Genomic DNA, 16,001 nt, shown 5'->3' with positions numbered 1-16,001 from the left:
CTACACATACACATCTCTCCTTGCAGCAGCTGGAGATTGATCACATCTGTGGCAAATCAACAATCAGGGCCAGAGTGTGTGCCTTGACATTGAGCATGCTTTAGTGTATTCCTTCTGTGGAAGGAGGGTGTTTATCATATTAGTTATTTGACTTATTTAATGAAAGATTGGCTTCTTGTTGTTAGTTTTGTGATGGAAGCTTGTTTTGAATTGTGAATTTCCTTGGTTTGTTAATAAATGATTTTCAAATCTGCTTATATTTAGTTTTTCTTATTTTTCCTGGGGTGTCATTTTATTGTTACTCCATTAATACCCTACACATCTTGGACCCGATCACAGTTCTTTTTTTCAATACAACATGATGTTTAATTTTGGAAATAATGGTCCCACTTTGAATCAAATAAACCATAAAGCATCAGGGACCTTCATTACACACAAACATAGAGTTAAAACAAAAAATCAGGAGTTTCCCCTCTGGCCTGTTCAGCGAGGCCTTTTGTTCAGGGCTGTGATAACAGCAGGGATCAGGCTTTTCCCAAGGCGAGCTCTTCAGCATCTTAAGTGCTCTGTACCTCCGTCCTGAGTGAAGTGGTGTGAGGTGGGTGTTCAGAGGATATGTGATGTTCTGTTGTTGAGTTCTGCTAGGTTTGTTGTGAGATGAACAACACAGTTCAAGAAACAGAGAGGCCTAACACCATTAAGACAAGAAAACACATATACACTTCCGGTGGGCGTTAGCCTGGAAATGAAATCACAAGGATTTATATAGGCTACTAAAAAGAAAAGGGCCAAAGAAAAACCAGTTAGAAAACAAAAGAAATCCATCTCCTCGTTAAGGCCGGGAAAGGAAGTGGCCCTGAGTGTGCAGATCCCAAAAGTCCCCTCTGAGATTTATGGGGAGGACTTCAATGGCCATGCCTTTTGTAGTTTCTGGATTAGTGTGGCCTGCTGTTCGAGTTTTTAGTCCTTATAGCGTATTTATGTTCAGCCAGTCTGTCACGCAGTCTGCGTTTTGTGCAGCCAACATAAAAAACAGCCACATACACGTCCAAGTCTGTATATGAAATGTGTTGGGTTGCAGTTAGCGAAGCTGTGGCAGATGTACCTATATAATGTATAATGTCTAATCTATAATGTACTTCACATTTGGCCGGACTTGTCTTTATTTCAACTTTGAAATTCCTTCATTGGATCATTTAGCATGCACTTTTTTTCCCTCTGCAACAACGTACTTATTTTTGTGGTATGTGAACAAAACAGCAAATGGGAGTGTCAGTGTGCATAAGTGTAGACGTAGGGACAGAGAGAGGGACAGTTACAGATGCATACTTTCACAGCTGCACCTGTCGAGCAGGTTGGGCTGGGTAAACTTTGCAGGTGGTGGGTTAGGAGGGTGGGGTTGAAAGTTGAAAACACAATGACGGAAGAAAAGAAAAAAAAGGAGAGGAATGCAACAACTCACGAGCAGACGTGAGGATTAACAGAAGGAGAAAAGACTACAGAGAGGGAGAGAGACAAACAAACACGCTGCATCTGTTTACCGACCCCGGTGCTGAAATAGTTTCCTCTCTGCCACAGGTAAGACACAAACACATTGCAGTCCTCGCTATTCTTTTTAGAGTCTGGGTAATATCTGCTCCACGAAGAGGCCTTTTGAACACTTTTAACGGCCATAATGGTTTTCTACAAAACCTAAAAAATGCTAAAAAATGTATTATTATTTTTCTAAAACAATTTTTTGCCTGTATTGGATAGGTCAACTGAAGAGAGACAGGAAATGATGGGAGTAGAGAGTGGGGGATGACTTGCAGCAAAGGGCTGAGGTCAGATTTGAACCCATTGGCTATTGCCTCCGTAAATGGGGTGCATGTCATAACCGTTAGGCTACCAGCACCCTGAAAATTAAATAATGAAAGAGTGCTCAAGGTTATACATAGAATACATAGCAGGTGGTAATGACGCTACGTCATTATCAGTATTAAAATCTATGGGCAACTCTGATCCTGTGAGAACCCCTCCTGTTAATATGTTCTTCATGTATCCAGATGAGGGCCATTTTAATTTTCATCCATTCATTATTATTAAAGGTATATTGTTGTGAGATGTGTGTGAAAAGTCACGAAATGGGTGTGGGTGGAAAGAGAGCTTTCAATGAAAGTGTAGAACTCACAAATTCCCCCATTATGAGCCGAACATTTGTTCCTGTAAGGGTTGAATACATGCACGTGCTTCAGACTACTAAATAAATAGTGTACAGATAAAAACTGCCAGAGAACATGTGTCAGCTTAGAGGAGTGTATTCACGGTGTTGTTTTTGTCATTTCACTATTCAGAACTTTGCTTTTGACTGATTACTTCTTATGTAAGAACGTAGTGAATTGTGCTGTCGACAGGTGATGTAGACCTGTGCTGTGTAACTTCAACGTACACCTGAGACATGACGACAAAGATCAACAAGTTAAGATTGAGAGAACAAACATCTCAGGGTGGATTTATTGCTAATTTCCACATCGTTCGTCCACTCTGCATTCAGTCAGCGCTGGTTGTCACGTGGGAATAAAGAGAATAACGTGCTTTGTCTTTGTCTTTCTGAGGTTGTTTTGTTTTTCATTTGATGTTGATAAAGCGTTGGAAAATACAACCAAGTTCTATTTTGGAATAGCCCGGATGCTCTGTGCATTTCCTTGTCTGACATCCTGGATTTATTCTGTCCAACCAGCGGACTCCATCGAAAATAGCGTAGAGGCGCTGCTGGCACGCGCCGGAGACGGACCGCATTGCTTGCTTTGCATTGACTAAAGTGGCAGCGAATGGCGCAGTGGTGCGCAATGCTGACCAATCGCAGAGCTGTTACTTGAGGCCGTTTCTGCTTCTCCCGTCTGATAGTATGAATTTCTTCTGTCATCTTTGAAAATTGGCTGGCTGGTGGGTTAGGCCTTACCCCGCTCGGTGGAAGCAGAGTTACCAGACAATTCTCCAACTTTAGGGCTTTTTTTCCCTGGTTTTGCGAGAGCAAAATGGCAGAAAAAAAGTGTCAAAAAGCACCAAGACAGCAGCAGGCATGTCTGTTTGATGTGTGTGTGTGTCCCCCCCTTACAAAATATATCAACCCAATGTTTTCTGCGCTCCTGAAACTTTCTAGAACATTTCAGAGGGCTGGTCTCAGGAGGAAGTACATTAAGTAAAAAGGACAACGGTAATGTTCTCCCTGTGCATGCGGGGGCTACTTCCAGGTCCTCTGGCTTCCTCTAACCCAACCAACCCTTCCTCCCACAGTCCAAAGACATGCTCATTAGGTCAATCAGGTGATTGTTTAAATTTGACTGTTTGATTACCACAGCAGAAATTTCAGTCTGTAGATTTATACTTTTGGCTTGAAACGTCACAACAACCCAGTCTGAACTGTCTTGGGTCATCTGTCCCAGATATGATCACTATGCCTAGGTTGTTTACTTCATACTTGTAACTCTGCAGCTTTGCTTCACCAACGGGAAACTGGTGCTACCTGTACTGCAGCCACCTTTGTGTGTGTGTGTGTGTGTGTGTGTGTGTGTGTGTGTGTATTTATATGTGTCCTCAGGTATGTTGAGAAAACTCTCCCTAACCCGTGTACTTTTCATTCACCAGATCCAAACAGGCTTTGTTCTGGAGTTTGTTTAGAATAATTTCTTTAATGGAAGTGTGTGTGTTTGTGTTGCTTCATAAAAGGATACAGACAGTTAAATACAAAGCATTTACACTGCTCGCTGTGTGACTCAGCACTTCACCTTGCTAAATAAACAACTGATGACGCAGAGACTGTTGCTTAATCCAACACTGCAAAAGACATGAGGCCCATTGGACACCAAGAGGAGTCAAACTATTTTTAATCCTGGTTTCTCTTTTTATGTATTGCTGAGTTGGATGCAGCGTGGATGGATGAATTATTGGTGGTATTTGAAGATGACAGATTCTGAAGCTCCCAAAGCTTTCTTTGTTTTCAGAAATTCACTGACAATGGTTTAGTACCAAAACTGAAACATTGCAAATTCATTTGTGCTGTTTAGATGGTGTGCATGAGTTTGCCTGACATTTTGGGTAATAAAAAAAGAGCTTCCCAGCATTGAGTGCCTAGGACTTTAACTTTTTAACTCAAGTCTGGCCTGGTAACAAACCCATCACAAACTTAATTCATCAACCTCCTTTGTACACCCATGAATCTCAGAGACTGATATGTTAAAACCTCCAGAAATTAAACAAAAATGATTGCATGTAAGATACCAGAGCTGAGAGGCAACAGTGATTAGGCTGATGATACTTTCTTTAGATTCATGCATGGTACAGTTGACTGTCATAACACAGCTGTAGCATAGCTTTGGAGTGATGTTAAAGGAGTTGTAAGAAATCTGCATAGTGGTTTGGAAACAGAAAACAGTCAGTGAGATCAGTGTTACCAAGTGTCGACCCAGTACATGGTATCTGTAGCTGCATTGCTGAGTGACAAAACATCAAGATATTGAAAAAAGTAGAGCTGGAAACCTGTTTGCTCTTTTCCTGTGAGAGGTTGATTGTGTAATCAGTTGCTGCCTCAGTACATCTGATAAAAAAAGATTGCAAGTGTTGACAGAAAGAAAGGGCCTTTTCATTGTCGTGAAACTGTCCTAGCAGTGTTTTACATAACCAAACAGAACCTGTTTGAGATGTTTCTGTTGCCTCGAGTAGCTTTCATGGGGTGACACCTCAAGCTGATGTATCTTTGTGATGCTTTGTTTTCCAAACTGAGAGTCCTATAGAATATGACTGAACCGACAATCACCACAATCAGCAAATGAGACTGAACGAGAGGGACTTGTATTCACAGATACAGATTCAATGATGACCCATTAACTACCAACTGCTATTGTTAGCAGACACATAACATAACTGCTTATGAGTGTTATACAACAAGCTATACACAAGCTTTGGCGAGTGTGGCTAACATTGGCCGTTGTAGCATCGCCAGCCATTGGTCTTAATGTTCACAGAGCTGTGCTGGTTACACATTGATACGATCACAGGGCCAGTTTAAACTGACACAGCCTGCAAATGACTTTATCTCCATTTTAGATCAAAATACTGCCAAACAATGCTGCTCCTGAGATGCTATCTGTCCACTTTACAGGCAGTAGAGCTGGGACAGCAGGTATTTTAATCTAACCTAGCCTATGGCTACTTTGGTGGGGGGAAGGGGTACAGCTTGGACATAACAATTGACCATTGAGGGCCCAATATAAATATTTCAATTTCATTGAACCAACTAATTCAGGTGCAAGGTTAAAGATGTTTGATTGTTTCTTTGGCTTATCATGCACATACCATTTCACGCAACTGTTGGCTTGTTGACATTACCGTCAACCAGGAATTTACTCCTTTCCTGAATAGTGCACATACCACTCCATTTCTGATCTGTGATTATTAAACTGTAGTTAATGGGAATTGGACACATTCTGAAGCCATGTATTGAGAAGTGTTGAAGTATGGCTGGATTTTCCTTTTGGTTTCCCCGGTGTATTGTCTTGTCAATTGCTGATCAAATTAGATTTTTAAAATGATTTTTTTTTTTAGATTCTCCATTTGCAAAGTGAAACTCAACAGCATCTGTCAGTCCAGAGTAAAGTGCTTGCCATGTGAATATGTATGATGGAGTCATATTTTTCACAATGAAACACAAAATTAAGCAAAAAAAACTAATGCCTTTCATGCAGACTTTGAAAACAATTTAAAAGACTATAACCAAACGTCTGCCACCCTGACAGTTGTCTCTGACAGTATTTGGTCACGCCGTCACGGACTAAGATTTTGCAAGCCTGGAGAAAGGGGAAACTGCTGAAGTTATGGAGAGAGCAAGAATGACGAATGGACAAGTTGGACAGAAATTGCTGTGGCTCTCAAACCTGGGAAAATATAGATTACTTTCATATTTGTAATTATTATCGAGATGTCCCTGATTTTGCTCTATGGCTGAAATATTTCCCCAATGAGGGATTTCTGTCCACCTTTTTCCTTCTCTACTTTTTTTTGGTACAAAGAGGAAGACATGTCAAAGAGGTATTCATGCGCTCTCTACAACTCAACCAGTTCCTCTACTTTTCCACAGTCCAGTAATTGCATTTTCCTATATGCCTCCTTGTAATGTTTACAAGTTTACAGCTTCCTGTTTGTTGTTGGTGAGACTTCTCCAATTGGTTGTTGACAAGTGTCACGTCATAAGACAAGTCTAAAGACTTGTGATACGTCGCTTTGGACAAAAGCGTCTGCTAAGTGAATTGTAGAATTGTTGAATATACACGTTTGATTTTAGAATAACGCCAAGAGAGGAAAAAGCATGGCTTAAAACAGAATTTGAATTCATGACCACCTTATACCAAATGACTGAGATCACAGGAGCTTCCCCCAACTCTAGCAAAACTCTAATGATTTTATTCTGACTTGTGTCTGTGACGTCAAAATTGCTTGAAAAGTAGTTTGGTTATAGCCAGCACAAAATAATTCATTCTGAATATTTTTTTTTCTCTCAACAGCATCTCTGGTACAGGTGAATGGCGTTGCCTGCTTCCTTTCTGTCCGAAGACCAGTTCACCTGCTCGATCTGCCTGGATGTGTTCAACAACCCGGTCTCTACACCATGTGGCCACAGCTTCTGCCAGGCCTGCATCTCCTCCTACTGGGACGGAGGGAGAAGAGGAGGTGGAGGAGGTGGTTCCAAGATCTACCAGTGTCCTCTCTGCAAGGAGTCCTACCGTAAGCGACCAGAGCTCCAAATCAACCGAACCCTGAAGGAAATCACTGAACAGTTCAAATGGTTGGCCAGCGCTGGTGTTTCAATGGATGGAACAGACGGAGGAGGAGACGAGGGTCTAAACTTGCATACTCAGCATCAGCAACAACCAGCCCCGTCTCAGCCTCAGAGACCGGGGGAGATGCCAGACAGGATCTTTGCTGAGATGATGACTCGTTTTCAGCAGCTCCCATCGCCCGGGGTGCCTGAAGACAGCATCTCCAATCCCAACATCTCCCAAAACCCTGGGCCTGTCAGCACTCGCCCGTCCCTCCAAGCTCAGAATTCAGTGCATCTTGACCTGCCTCCACCTTACTCACCTCCACGCAGGTACCAAACTACAATCCCAAATGTGTGTTCAGATCAAATGTAATGAAAAAATCAGGGCAAAAGCAGGTGACGCTAGTTGTGCAATAACACAAGTTAACCTAATATTTACAGGGTTCAAAAGATATAAACTTAGACAATTGCTTTACATCGTTAAGTGAAATTGACAGAGCATTAGGAACATAATCAATAAATCTTAATTTGTCTGGTGTCAAATCATAGCAAATGTAATCTCAAGACACTTTACAAAAAGAGCAGCACTCTTAGTTAAATCTATATCTACAAAGACCAAACGTTGGATTGTTCGTTTGGTTGGGGTGGTGTGAATGCTCAAACAAACTCTAGTGCGCACCACAGAACCAAACTCTGGTCCGCTTGAAATTGGGGGTCTTGTTTTGCCTCCAACTGCACCAGAGTTTGGTTCTCTGTACATTATGTAAGAACATGATCCGAACCAGACAATGGAAGTGGACCGAAAAGCAGTGCATTGTCTGTAAATGGCCGTCTGTAAATGGTGTCAAATAGGTTTGTATAGCGTGGTTAACGTTAGGATTGCTAACAACACCAGCCTTCAGTCTTACTTGTAGTCCACATGACTGTGCTAATTGTGGTTTGACATTGTTCTGGTCGATACACCAGTTAAATCTGACACCGCCGACAATTTATGTATCTTCATATCTTTTATAGATCAAAAAACAGAGAAGCTTTCATGAGTCTGAAGTAAAAGAGATACCAACGTCGATGTCAAACATTTGTTTAAATGCTGTAACAGGTACACTGTGAGCGGTTCCACTGAATTTTCCTCCAACGTGCCTCTGTGCCCCACCCACCTGAAAGGTCTGGAGTTCTTCTGTCATACTGATAACACCTGCATCTGCTGTGTCTGTATGGAGACACAAGGGCACCGAGGACACAACGTAACTCCAGCCAAGAGAGAGTGGCAAATCAAGAAGGTGTGTGTGTATGCGTGTGTATGTGTGTGTGTGTGTGTGTGTGTGTGTGTGTATGTGTGTGTGTGTCAGTTTGATGGTCTGTTTGAAGTTGTCTTGTTCATCTTCTTGCAAAAATCGTAAATAATTGAAGGGTTGCTTACTAGTTGCAAATGCTACATACAGGAAATTTAAGGGTTGAAAAATGAAGCCAGTGCTGAAGTGCGAAATGCTGCAGGCTAGCTCTAAAAGAAGTCCCACACAGCCCTTAATAAAATGTTTATTTTATCAGCATGAATGAATATGTGTACAGAGTGGTACAAAAAAGGATTCGATGATGTTGAGGTGAGGTGACAGTGTTTTAAAATGTGTGTTTCCTTTCTTCTCCAGTCCCAGTTAAGTATTTCAGAGGTGGAGCTGAAGGATATCATCTGTGAGAAGGAGAGGAACATGGAGGAAATACAGAAATCTTTACGAGAGATACAGGTGAGTTTTAATGAACTGGGTCATTTTTCAGATTCATATCATATTGAAGAGCTTGAGCAGGAATGTTTTCTTAGTTTCAATGTTTAATGTTCTTCACATTAATCAGTTTTCCCAACACATGAGTAGCACGTTGAGGAAAGTTCTTGTCAACGACGTAACGAAACGATTAAACGTACTTCTGAACGGCATCTGAACTTTTTACAGACTTCACAAAGGGAAAGGATGCACATCAATAGATGTGATCAAAGTTTGGATGAACCTTAGCAACTCTCTCAATGTGTATGTGCGTCTATGTGTGTGTGTGTGTGTGTGTGTGTGTGTGTGTGTGTGTGTGTGTGTGTGTGTGTGTGTGTGTGTGTGTGTGTGTGTGTGTGTGTTTTTCTCGGCAGTGGCAGACAGGGGAGGAGGGGCGAACGAGGGCAGACGGTCTTATGTATTGATAACAGATTATGTTGATCACTCAGATGGATAAATAATATTTAAAAAAAAGAATGTGACATTTTTGGCCAAGTTTACAACACTATATAATCAGTGATGCATGTTGTCAAAGTCAATCAGCGAAAAAAATATGTTTTAAATTCTGCTGGACTTGCAATATACTATAACACTCAGCTCACATTTTCAAACCATGGCTGTTCATATCTTCATTCAGGCTGCTGCTGAAAGAGAGACGGGCGGAGTGGTTTCTGTGTTTACCAAGATGATCTCCAGTGTGGAGCGCTGCCAAGCTGAAGTCTTGGAGGTAACAGTGACACAGGAGGTGTTTTCTAACATGTAGAATGCCCCCTGATTTGTTTTTTTCAAACAAAATGCAGTATTTTGACACCTCCACATTTACTAAGATCTGTGTGTTTCCTGTTGCCTGCAGGTGATAGAGATGAGTTGGCGAGCGGCTGAGCGTAGAGCTCAAAGTCTGCTGAGCGAGCTGGAGGATGAGATATCCGAACTGAAGAGGAGGAGCACAGCTCTGAACCAGCTTGTTCTGTCTGAAGACTACGTACACTTCCTCAAGGTGTGGATGAATGGGGGCTAAAATATGTAAAACCCACTTGTCTAAATTCAAACCTATGTTTGTCAATGTTGAGCTTTATGGCAGCAACAGTTAGGAAAGTGTGTGTTTTTGCTACGCCTGTTCATCAGTCAAATTTCATACATCCTGCATCCCACAGTTAGAATCGACTTTATTAGTGTGTTATGTGTGCACAAACAAAGAACTGCAGATTAAATCAAGGACAACAAGCTCAGATAGGTCCAGAAATATGAATATATATTAAATAGTATATTAAGGGTTTGAAACAACAACGATTATTATGGACAGTAAGACAAAAATACAATGGTTAAGAGTGCAAAAGATGAAGAAAAAATGTGATGTGTAAGAACGTTAAACCTCTTATATGTACATTAGTTATGTTACATATTTGACTCATTGTAAACGGTGTATTCTCCTCCGCTTTCCTCTAGCTACACACCTCCAACCTCTCACCCATCGTGTTCACATGAATGAGTTTAGCTCAAGTGACGGACAAAATAGTCCTTGCAATTACCTGTGTCCTGCATTGTTGTGTTAGCAGGCTGATGTTAGCGCTCTTTAGTTAGCTCATAGCTTCACACTGCATATTGACACAGAATGACCGTGATCTAAAAACACTTAGTATGTGTATGTTATACTTCTCTTCTCTTGTACTTGACTTAAAATAAGCTTTTATATGCCAGGGGAGAAGCTGGCTGTCCTGTCCACGTAAAAACAATTTAACACTGTGACAACAGCCAGAACTGGCCCTAACCATTTTGGTGCCCTAGGCAAGATGTCAGCCATTGCCCCTTAAATTATAGCCTGTTTGACCACCAAAGACAATATTCATCCAATTCATCCACTTGAAGAAAACTGGCTTACAGCTTTACATTTAACAGAATTTCTTTATTTTAAAATAAAAAATACTTATAAACGAACATGAATAAAATGGCAATAACACTAATATTTCTTATAAATACATACAAAATAAAATAAATATAAATAACTAGTGTAACAGAACAAACAATATCAAACAGTGCAGGGAGCAGAAGTGGTCAAAGACGGCCCGGGGATGGCAGGGGATGTTTTAAAATTGCATCTGGAGAGAGAAGATGAGAATTTCTGAAGCAATCTGCATTTTATAATATAGTGTGAACACATTATATTATATTATCTTCAGAGCAGTACAGAAACCTCAGCATTGTTTTTCATGAGCCCAAATGTTTTCCTTAAAACCAGACCTACAGCATGCACAACCATCTATTTAGTGGGAACTTCTAGCACAAAATCCATACATGCTCTCAGACATCAATACTCTAAAGGCAAGAGCTTGAAACTATTAATGACAACATTTTCTTAAAATGAATAATCTTTACCTTATGAAAGTACAGTGGAAATAAATTGATGTTAACTCAAGCTATTGATTAGGATTTAGGAAACACTGACGTTACTATCATCCATCCATAACAAGCTAGTTTAACTACAACAGATAAATCATTGAGCTGTGCAGCACCTTACCTCACCTTTTTCAGATTTTTCCTCCTCTTCATTTTCGTCTCTGGGCTCCCGAGGGCTTTTTTTTTTTGACATTATGGTCGTTTATAAATGTGATATTAATCGGTATACTCAGTGTCACTCACTTCCAATAAGTCGACTGCCCTCCTCCTCCACAACGAGCAGGTAACGAGTAGCTGTGCTGTGATGCGCCGGGTCAAGCAGGAGGCAAGAAAATATAAATATGTGATGTAGCCTTGTTGTGGCTTCATGGCATCTTTTGTATCATTACTAAATAATAGTATTAAAATGTTATTCTATAAATAATATTTAAACAAATTTTTCCTTCTATTTCTTCTTCTTATCTTCAACTTTACTGCCTCACTCATTTGGGGCGCCAGCGGCGCCACGGGCCGGCCCTGACAACAGCACAGCCGGCAGGACCCACACATCTCACTCATTGTAGACAGTCATGACTCAGAGAGATATTTTCAGAGGATATACTTGATTTCTGCTTTATTTCTGTGTGAAATGTTGCACATTCTTCCCTCAGTGGAGAAGTCAGTGACTGATCTATTTGTAGATGAAGTGATTTGGATCTAAAATTCACAAAAAGTGTTATGTCTTAAAGAAAGCAATGTTGTCTCTGTGCTTAACGTCTCTCTCATTCTGCAGACTTTTCCTACTCTGTCCAACCCCCCACCCTCCAAGGACTGGTCGGGGGTCTCGGTGGTGTCTGAGCTGACGTCAGGAGTGATTCTCAGGACCATCACTCAAACCGTGGAGAGCCTTCATGAGGAGCTGAGGAACCTGCCAGAAGTCTGTGAGTCTGCATTCTGACTGTATTGAAAATCTATTCAAGAAGTTTCCTCAGAGGAAAAACTCTCAGGCGGGAATTCACTACGAATGGTTTGCAATCGCTAATAGCATTATGAATTGTGCATTGGTTGCCCTGCTCTGTTTCAAGGTCGTATTCACAAGGCATAGTCCTGCTCTGTGCAGTTTTCTCTTGTTTTTTATCTGATTGTTAAGAAAAGCTGTGGTCATTTCTACTCTGTGCTGCTGTGCTGTGCTGCGCTTTTATCCTTTTTTAGTCACCCAGAGGGGGAAGTTTGAATGGGTCATCCCGTATCAATACTGCAGTGCAGTTACCGCCAACTCTCAACAGATAATACATTTTCACTCAAATTGTGCGTGGCTATGAGCGGCATCTTTTTTTTAATTAGACTTTTTTTTTCAGTGAGCCTTATATGCTGAAAAGCACCAATGCACAGAGATGCTTTTTACAATGCAGTTTGGGATGTTATGGATGTTTCTTTTCAATTTTGTGTTTTTACAAATGTTTCTGCTGCATGTATGTATGCATTAGAGCCCAACCGATCAATGATCCAGCCGATAATATCAGCCGATATTAGCATATCCAGTGACTATCGGTATCAGCTCATTTTATCTCAGACGAGCCGATATTACTGATTTATTCACTTATCAAATAAGATTTAGTTTAAGTTTCATTGTATTACACTGGTTGTTATCTGTCACCAGCAAAGTGCGCTATATGGACTACATTATCACTCTCCAGAGGGTCAAGCAGTGATGCATGTACATGCCCATGTTACTTTCCAGTTGAGTGACCATCTTGTCTTCATGATATATCTTTTCCACATGCAATATATGTGTAAATCTATACCTAGCTCTACAGATCGAAGATAGACATAAGAAAGATATCGCCCAATATATCGTATTGGATTGTTTCCCTAGCCAACATCGCTAACAATATCAACCCCAAAAAAGTCAAATCCGTCGTGCTCTAATCTGCATCATATAAGCCAGTTGTCTACCCAAAAATCATTTTATTCTTGAAGCTTATTATGTCTCTAAATCAGAGTGTAAATGACTGTATGTTAATAGATAAATTATATTTTTATCCAACCATTATTCATAAAATTTTTTTTTCTCTGATCAACAGGCAAGCGATCCCTGTTGGACCAACCTGTAGCCAGGCCCAACCCAAGTAAGAAAATGTTATTTAAACCCAGTTTTCCTGCTCATTCTGAGGTCAATCAATCAATACAGATGTGACAAAATAAAAGATGCAAATATTCTCCTACTTTCAGAGATTAAGAGGGTTCAAGAATACTCAGGTATGGGTGTAATTTTTTTTTTAATTTGACATAACCGCATTAGTTGTTACATGTCAAATTTGTCCAACCATTACTCTCTTTTTCACTTTAGATGACATCACTTTAGATCCCAACACATCCCACCCGCGTCTCATCATCTCAGTTGACGGGAAGCAGGTTCAATGTGGCGAGCGCCATCAGTCAGTACCGGACAACCCAGAGCGCTTTGACCGGGTGGTGTGTGTGCTGGCCCGCCAGGGCTTCAACTCAGGACGTCATTACTGGGAGGTAGGTGGACACAATGTGAAGGGTTCTACATGTGAAATTAATTATTCCTTTATTTCAGGCCACCAGCCCATTTTCTATTTAATTCCTCCATCTCATTGAAAATCAATTAATTGGTCTGAACCTCAGCGTCTTTGCAATAAACTGTGCCACACTTCCAGGTGGAGGTGGGAGGAAAGACTGACTGGGATCTCGGAGTGGCAAGCTGGTCTGTCCACAGAAAGGGCAAAATCACTGTCAGCCCCGCCCATGGATACTGGTTCCTCAGCCTGCGGGATCGAACCGAATATGCTTTCCGAACAGAACCCTCGACCAACCTGACAGTCAATATCAGACCGTCCCGGATAGGCATCTATGTGGACTATGACAAAGGGCTGGTGTCCTTCTACAACGTGGATGCCAAAGTGCTCATCTACACTTTCAAAGATACATTTTCTGACACCCTCCATCCCTTCTTCAGCCCCTGTACGAATAAATCAGGAAGAAACGAGGCTCCACTTATCATCTGCCCTGTCTCAAAATAAAATGAACTAAAAACGTATGGAAATCTTACAAAAGACAAATTCACATTTTCTTAGAAGAGACTGAGCTCCTCAAACAAAGCTAGAACATATTTCATTGCAGGACATTAGCTTACAGGTTGTTTTAGGCTGTGGTGTCACTGACACGCTCAAAACTTCAGACTGAAATCAGCACTATCCAATATTTCTGTTCAAATATTCAGAATCCTCACGTCCAAATATTGGAAATTAGGAGTATTGAGACACAGCTTTATGCATGTTTTAGAGCACAGAGACTCTCAGCTCTTGCTAAAATCCAACAAAAAAATGACAAAGCCTAAATAACAAAATCTGTGAAACTTCTTCCACCAACCAGAATAATTTGATGCATGGCAGAATCTTGGCACTATGTTGATTGCCAACTTAGATCTTCTGGAAAGTTTCACAAATATTAGTTTATATGATGCAAAATCGTTTTAGTTGCAGTACCACAGTTGACCACTGGTGCATTGACTTGTCATTTGTATTGATCTCTTTTAATGTACCATAAACCAACCAGCTTCCAAAGCAGTTGGACCGTTGTGTAAATTGTAAATACAACACTGGAGACTCAATATTTCATTCAACATAGCACAAACATGACATATCAAAAGCTGAAACGGAGAAATGCTTTGGAAACCGGTTGGTTTATGGATCCATTAAAAGAGAAGATTACATTAATACGAGTCAACACTGCTGTAAATATGCACCAGTGGTCAACTGTGGTACTGCAACTAAAACTATTCTACAATCATATATCATTTCCCACATAGACTGCTACAATAAAGTGAGACATTTGTAAAGATTAAAATAAAATATAAAAGCTATTGACAGGACAGGAACACTGATTCCAAAAACGTCCTGACCTTTTCAGATTCAGGGTTGTTTTCCTGCTTATGAAAAAGCTGTTTACCCAAAGGTGAACAAAGACGCTGCACATAAAAGACACCAAAAATGTTTTCCCTCTTTCCCATTAGCTGCAGGAAGACAAGTTTCCGCTGCAGTGTATAACATGGCTGTTTTTCAATACAGTAAATGTACACATGAAATTACATTCATGTCATATCAGTGTGAAATCTCATTTTTAAGATTTAGATGTGTGACAGAGTATATTCCAAATTTAACAAAAAAGAAAACTCTGGATACAAGAAAACAGTAAAACAGACCTATACAAATCAAATCAAATACTGGACTGTGTGTTGTTAATATGCTAACATGTTAAGTTTACACAAATGGTAGGAGTAATGTATAAAATGTGATTTTTTAATAAATGTTAAATGTATAACTATAATTTTATGAACAGTTCCCAGAGAAATTAATGAACAAAAATCAGCAGTTGTTAGAACACATTTTCTTCTTATGTCTTCAGATGTTTGATTTGACAGAAAAACCATAAAATATTTGAATGACGTCCAATAATATCAGACGGTAGAGTTGATGAATAAATAAGTGTGTAATTCAGTTTGATACAAGGTGAAGGGTTTGAGCATGGCGGATAGTATGCAGTGGCGCTGCCAGGATTAAATTTCATAGTGAGCACAAGAACCATTCGAAGGAGTGTCTTCTTGGTTCCCACGCACACATATGATCCCAGTAACTGAGCGAGCAAGAGAGATAGAGAGAGAGAGAGAAAGAGATTTATATACCCGCAATAGCCAATGAGAGCGAGCAGACCGGGAAACGTCACCAACCGAATGTCGCAAACTTTGTTTACCGTTATTAGTTATGTTACACCAATCATGCGCCTCCAAATGTATTTACATCATGAAGAAACAAAAATAATTAAACACAGGTTTAGCTTTCATAGAAAATAATTATAGTGGTAATAAAATGTACGCTGGATGTGTCCAGGGTTATGGCTGGCGGCGCCGCTGATAGTATAGTTTACATGTTTACAGAAAAGATGACAATAATTAAACAAATAGTACAATAGTTTTTAACGTGTCCTGTTAAATCTTTTGTTCTGATATGCTATATGAATAAAAATGGACTGATTGATTGATCTCATCGTCA

The 16,001-nt window shown here is 40.3% G+C and overlaps 1 protein-coding gene across 1 annotated transcript; it reads left to right on the top strand.

The window, feature by feature from the left end:
* The first annotated feature begins 1,413 nt into the window (after positions 1–1,413).
* On the top strand, positions 1,414–15,990 carry LOC109986901 (E3 ubiquitin-protein ligase TRIM39). Its single transcript, XM_029278019.2, has 11 exons — positions 1,414–1,578; positions 6,540–7,126; positions 7,896–8,076; positions 8,443–8,538; positions 9,191–9,280; positions 9,407–9,550; positions 11,720–11,867; positions 13,011–13,055; positions 13,159–13,185; positions 13,277–13,452; positions 13,611–15,990. Exons 2-11 carry the CDS (start codon positions 6,558–6,560, stop codon positions 13,971–13,973), a joined length of 1,839 nt encoding a protein of 612 aa, XP_029133852.1. The 5' UTR covers positions 1,414–1,578; positions 6,540–6,557; the 3' UTR covers positions 13,974–15,990.
* The last annotated feature ends 11 nt before the right edge of the window (positions 15,991–16,001 follow it).

Source organism: Labrus bergylta, chromosome 1, assembly GCF_963930695.1.
Source record: "Labrus bergylta chromosome 1, fLabBer1.1, whole genome shotgun sequence".
Classification (NCBI taxonomy): Eukaryota; Metazoa; Chordata; class Actinopteri; order Labriformes; family Labridae; genus Labrus; species Labrus bergylta.
The sequence above is the reverse complement of the archived record's forward strand: the minus strand, read 5'-3'. Positions and strand labels throughout refer to the sequence as shown.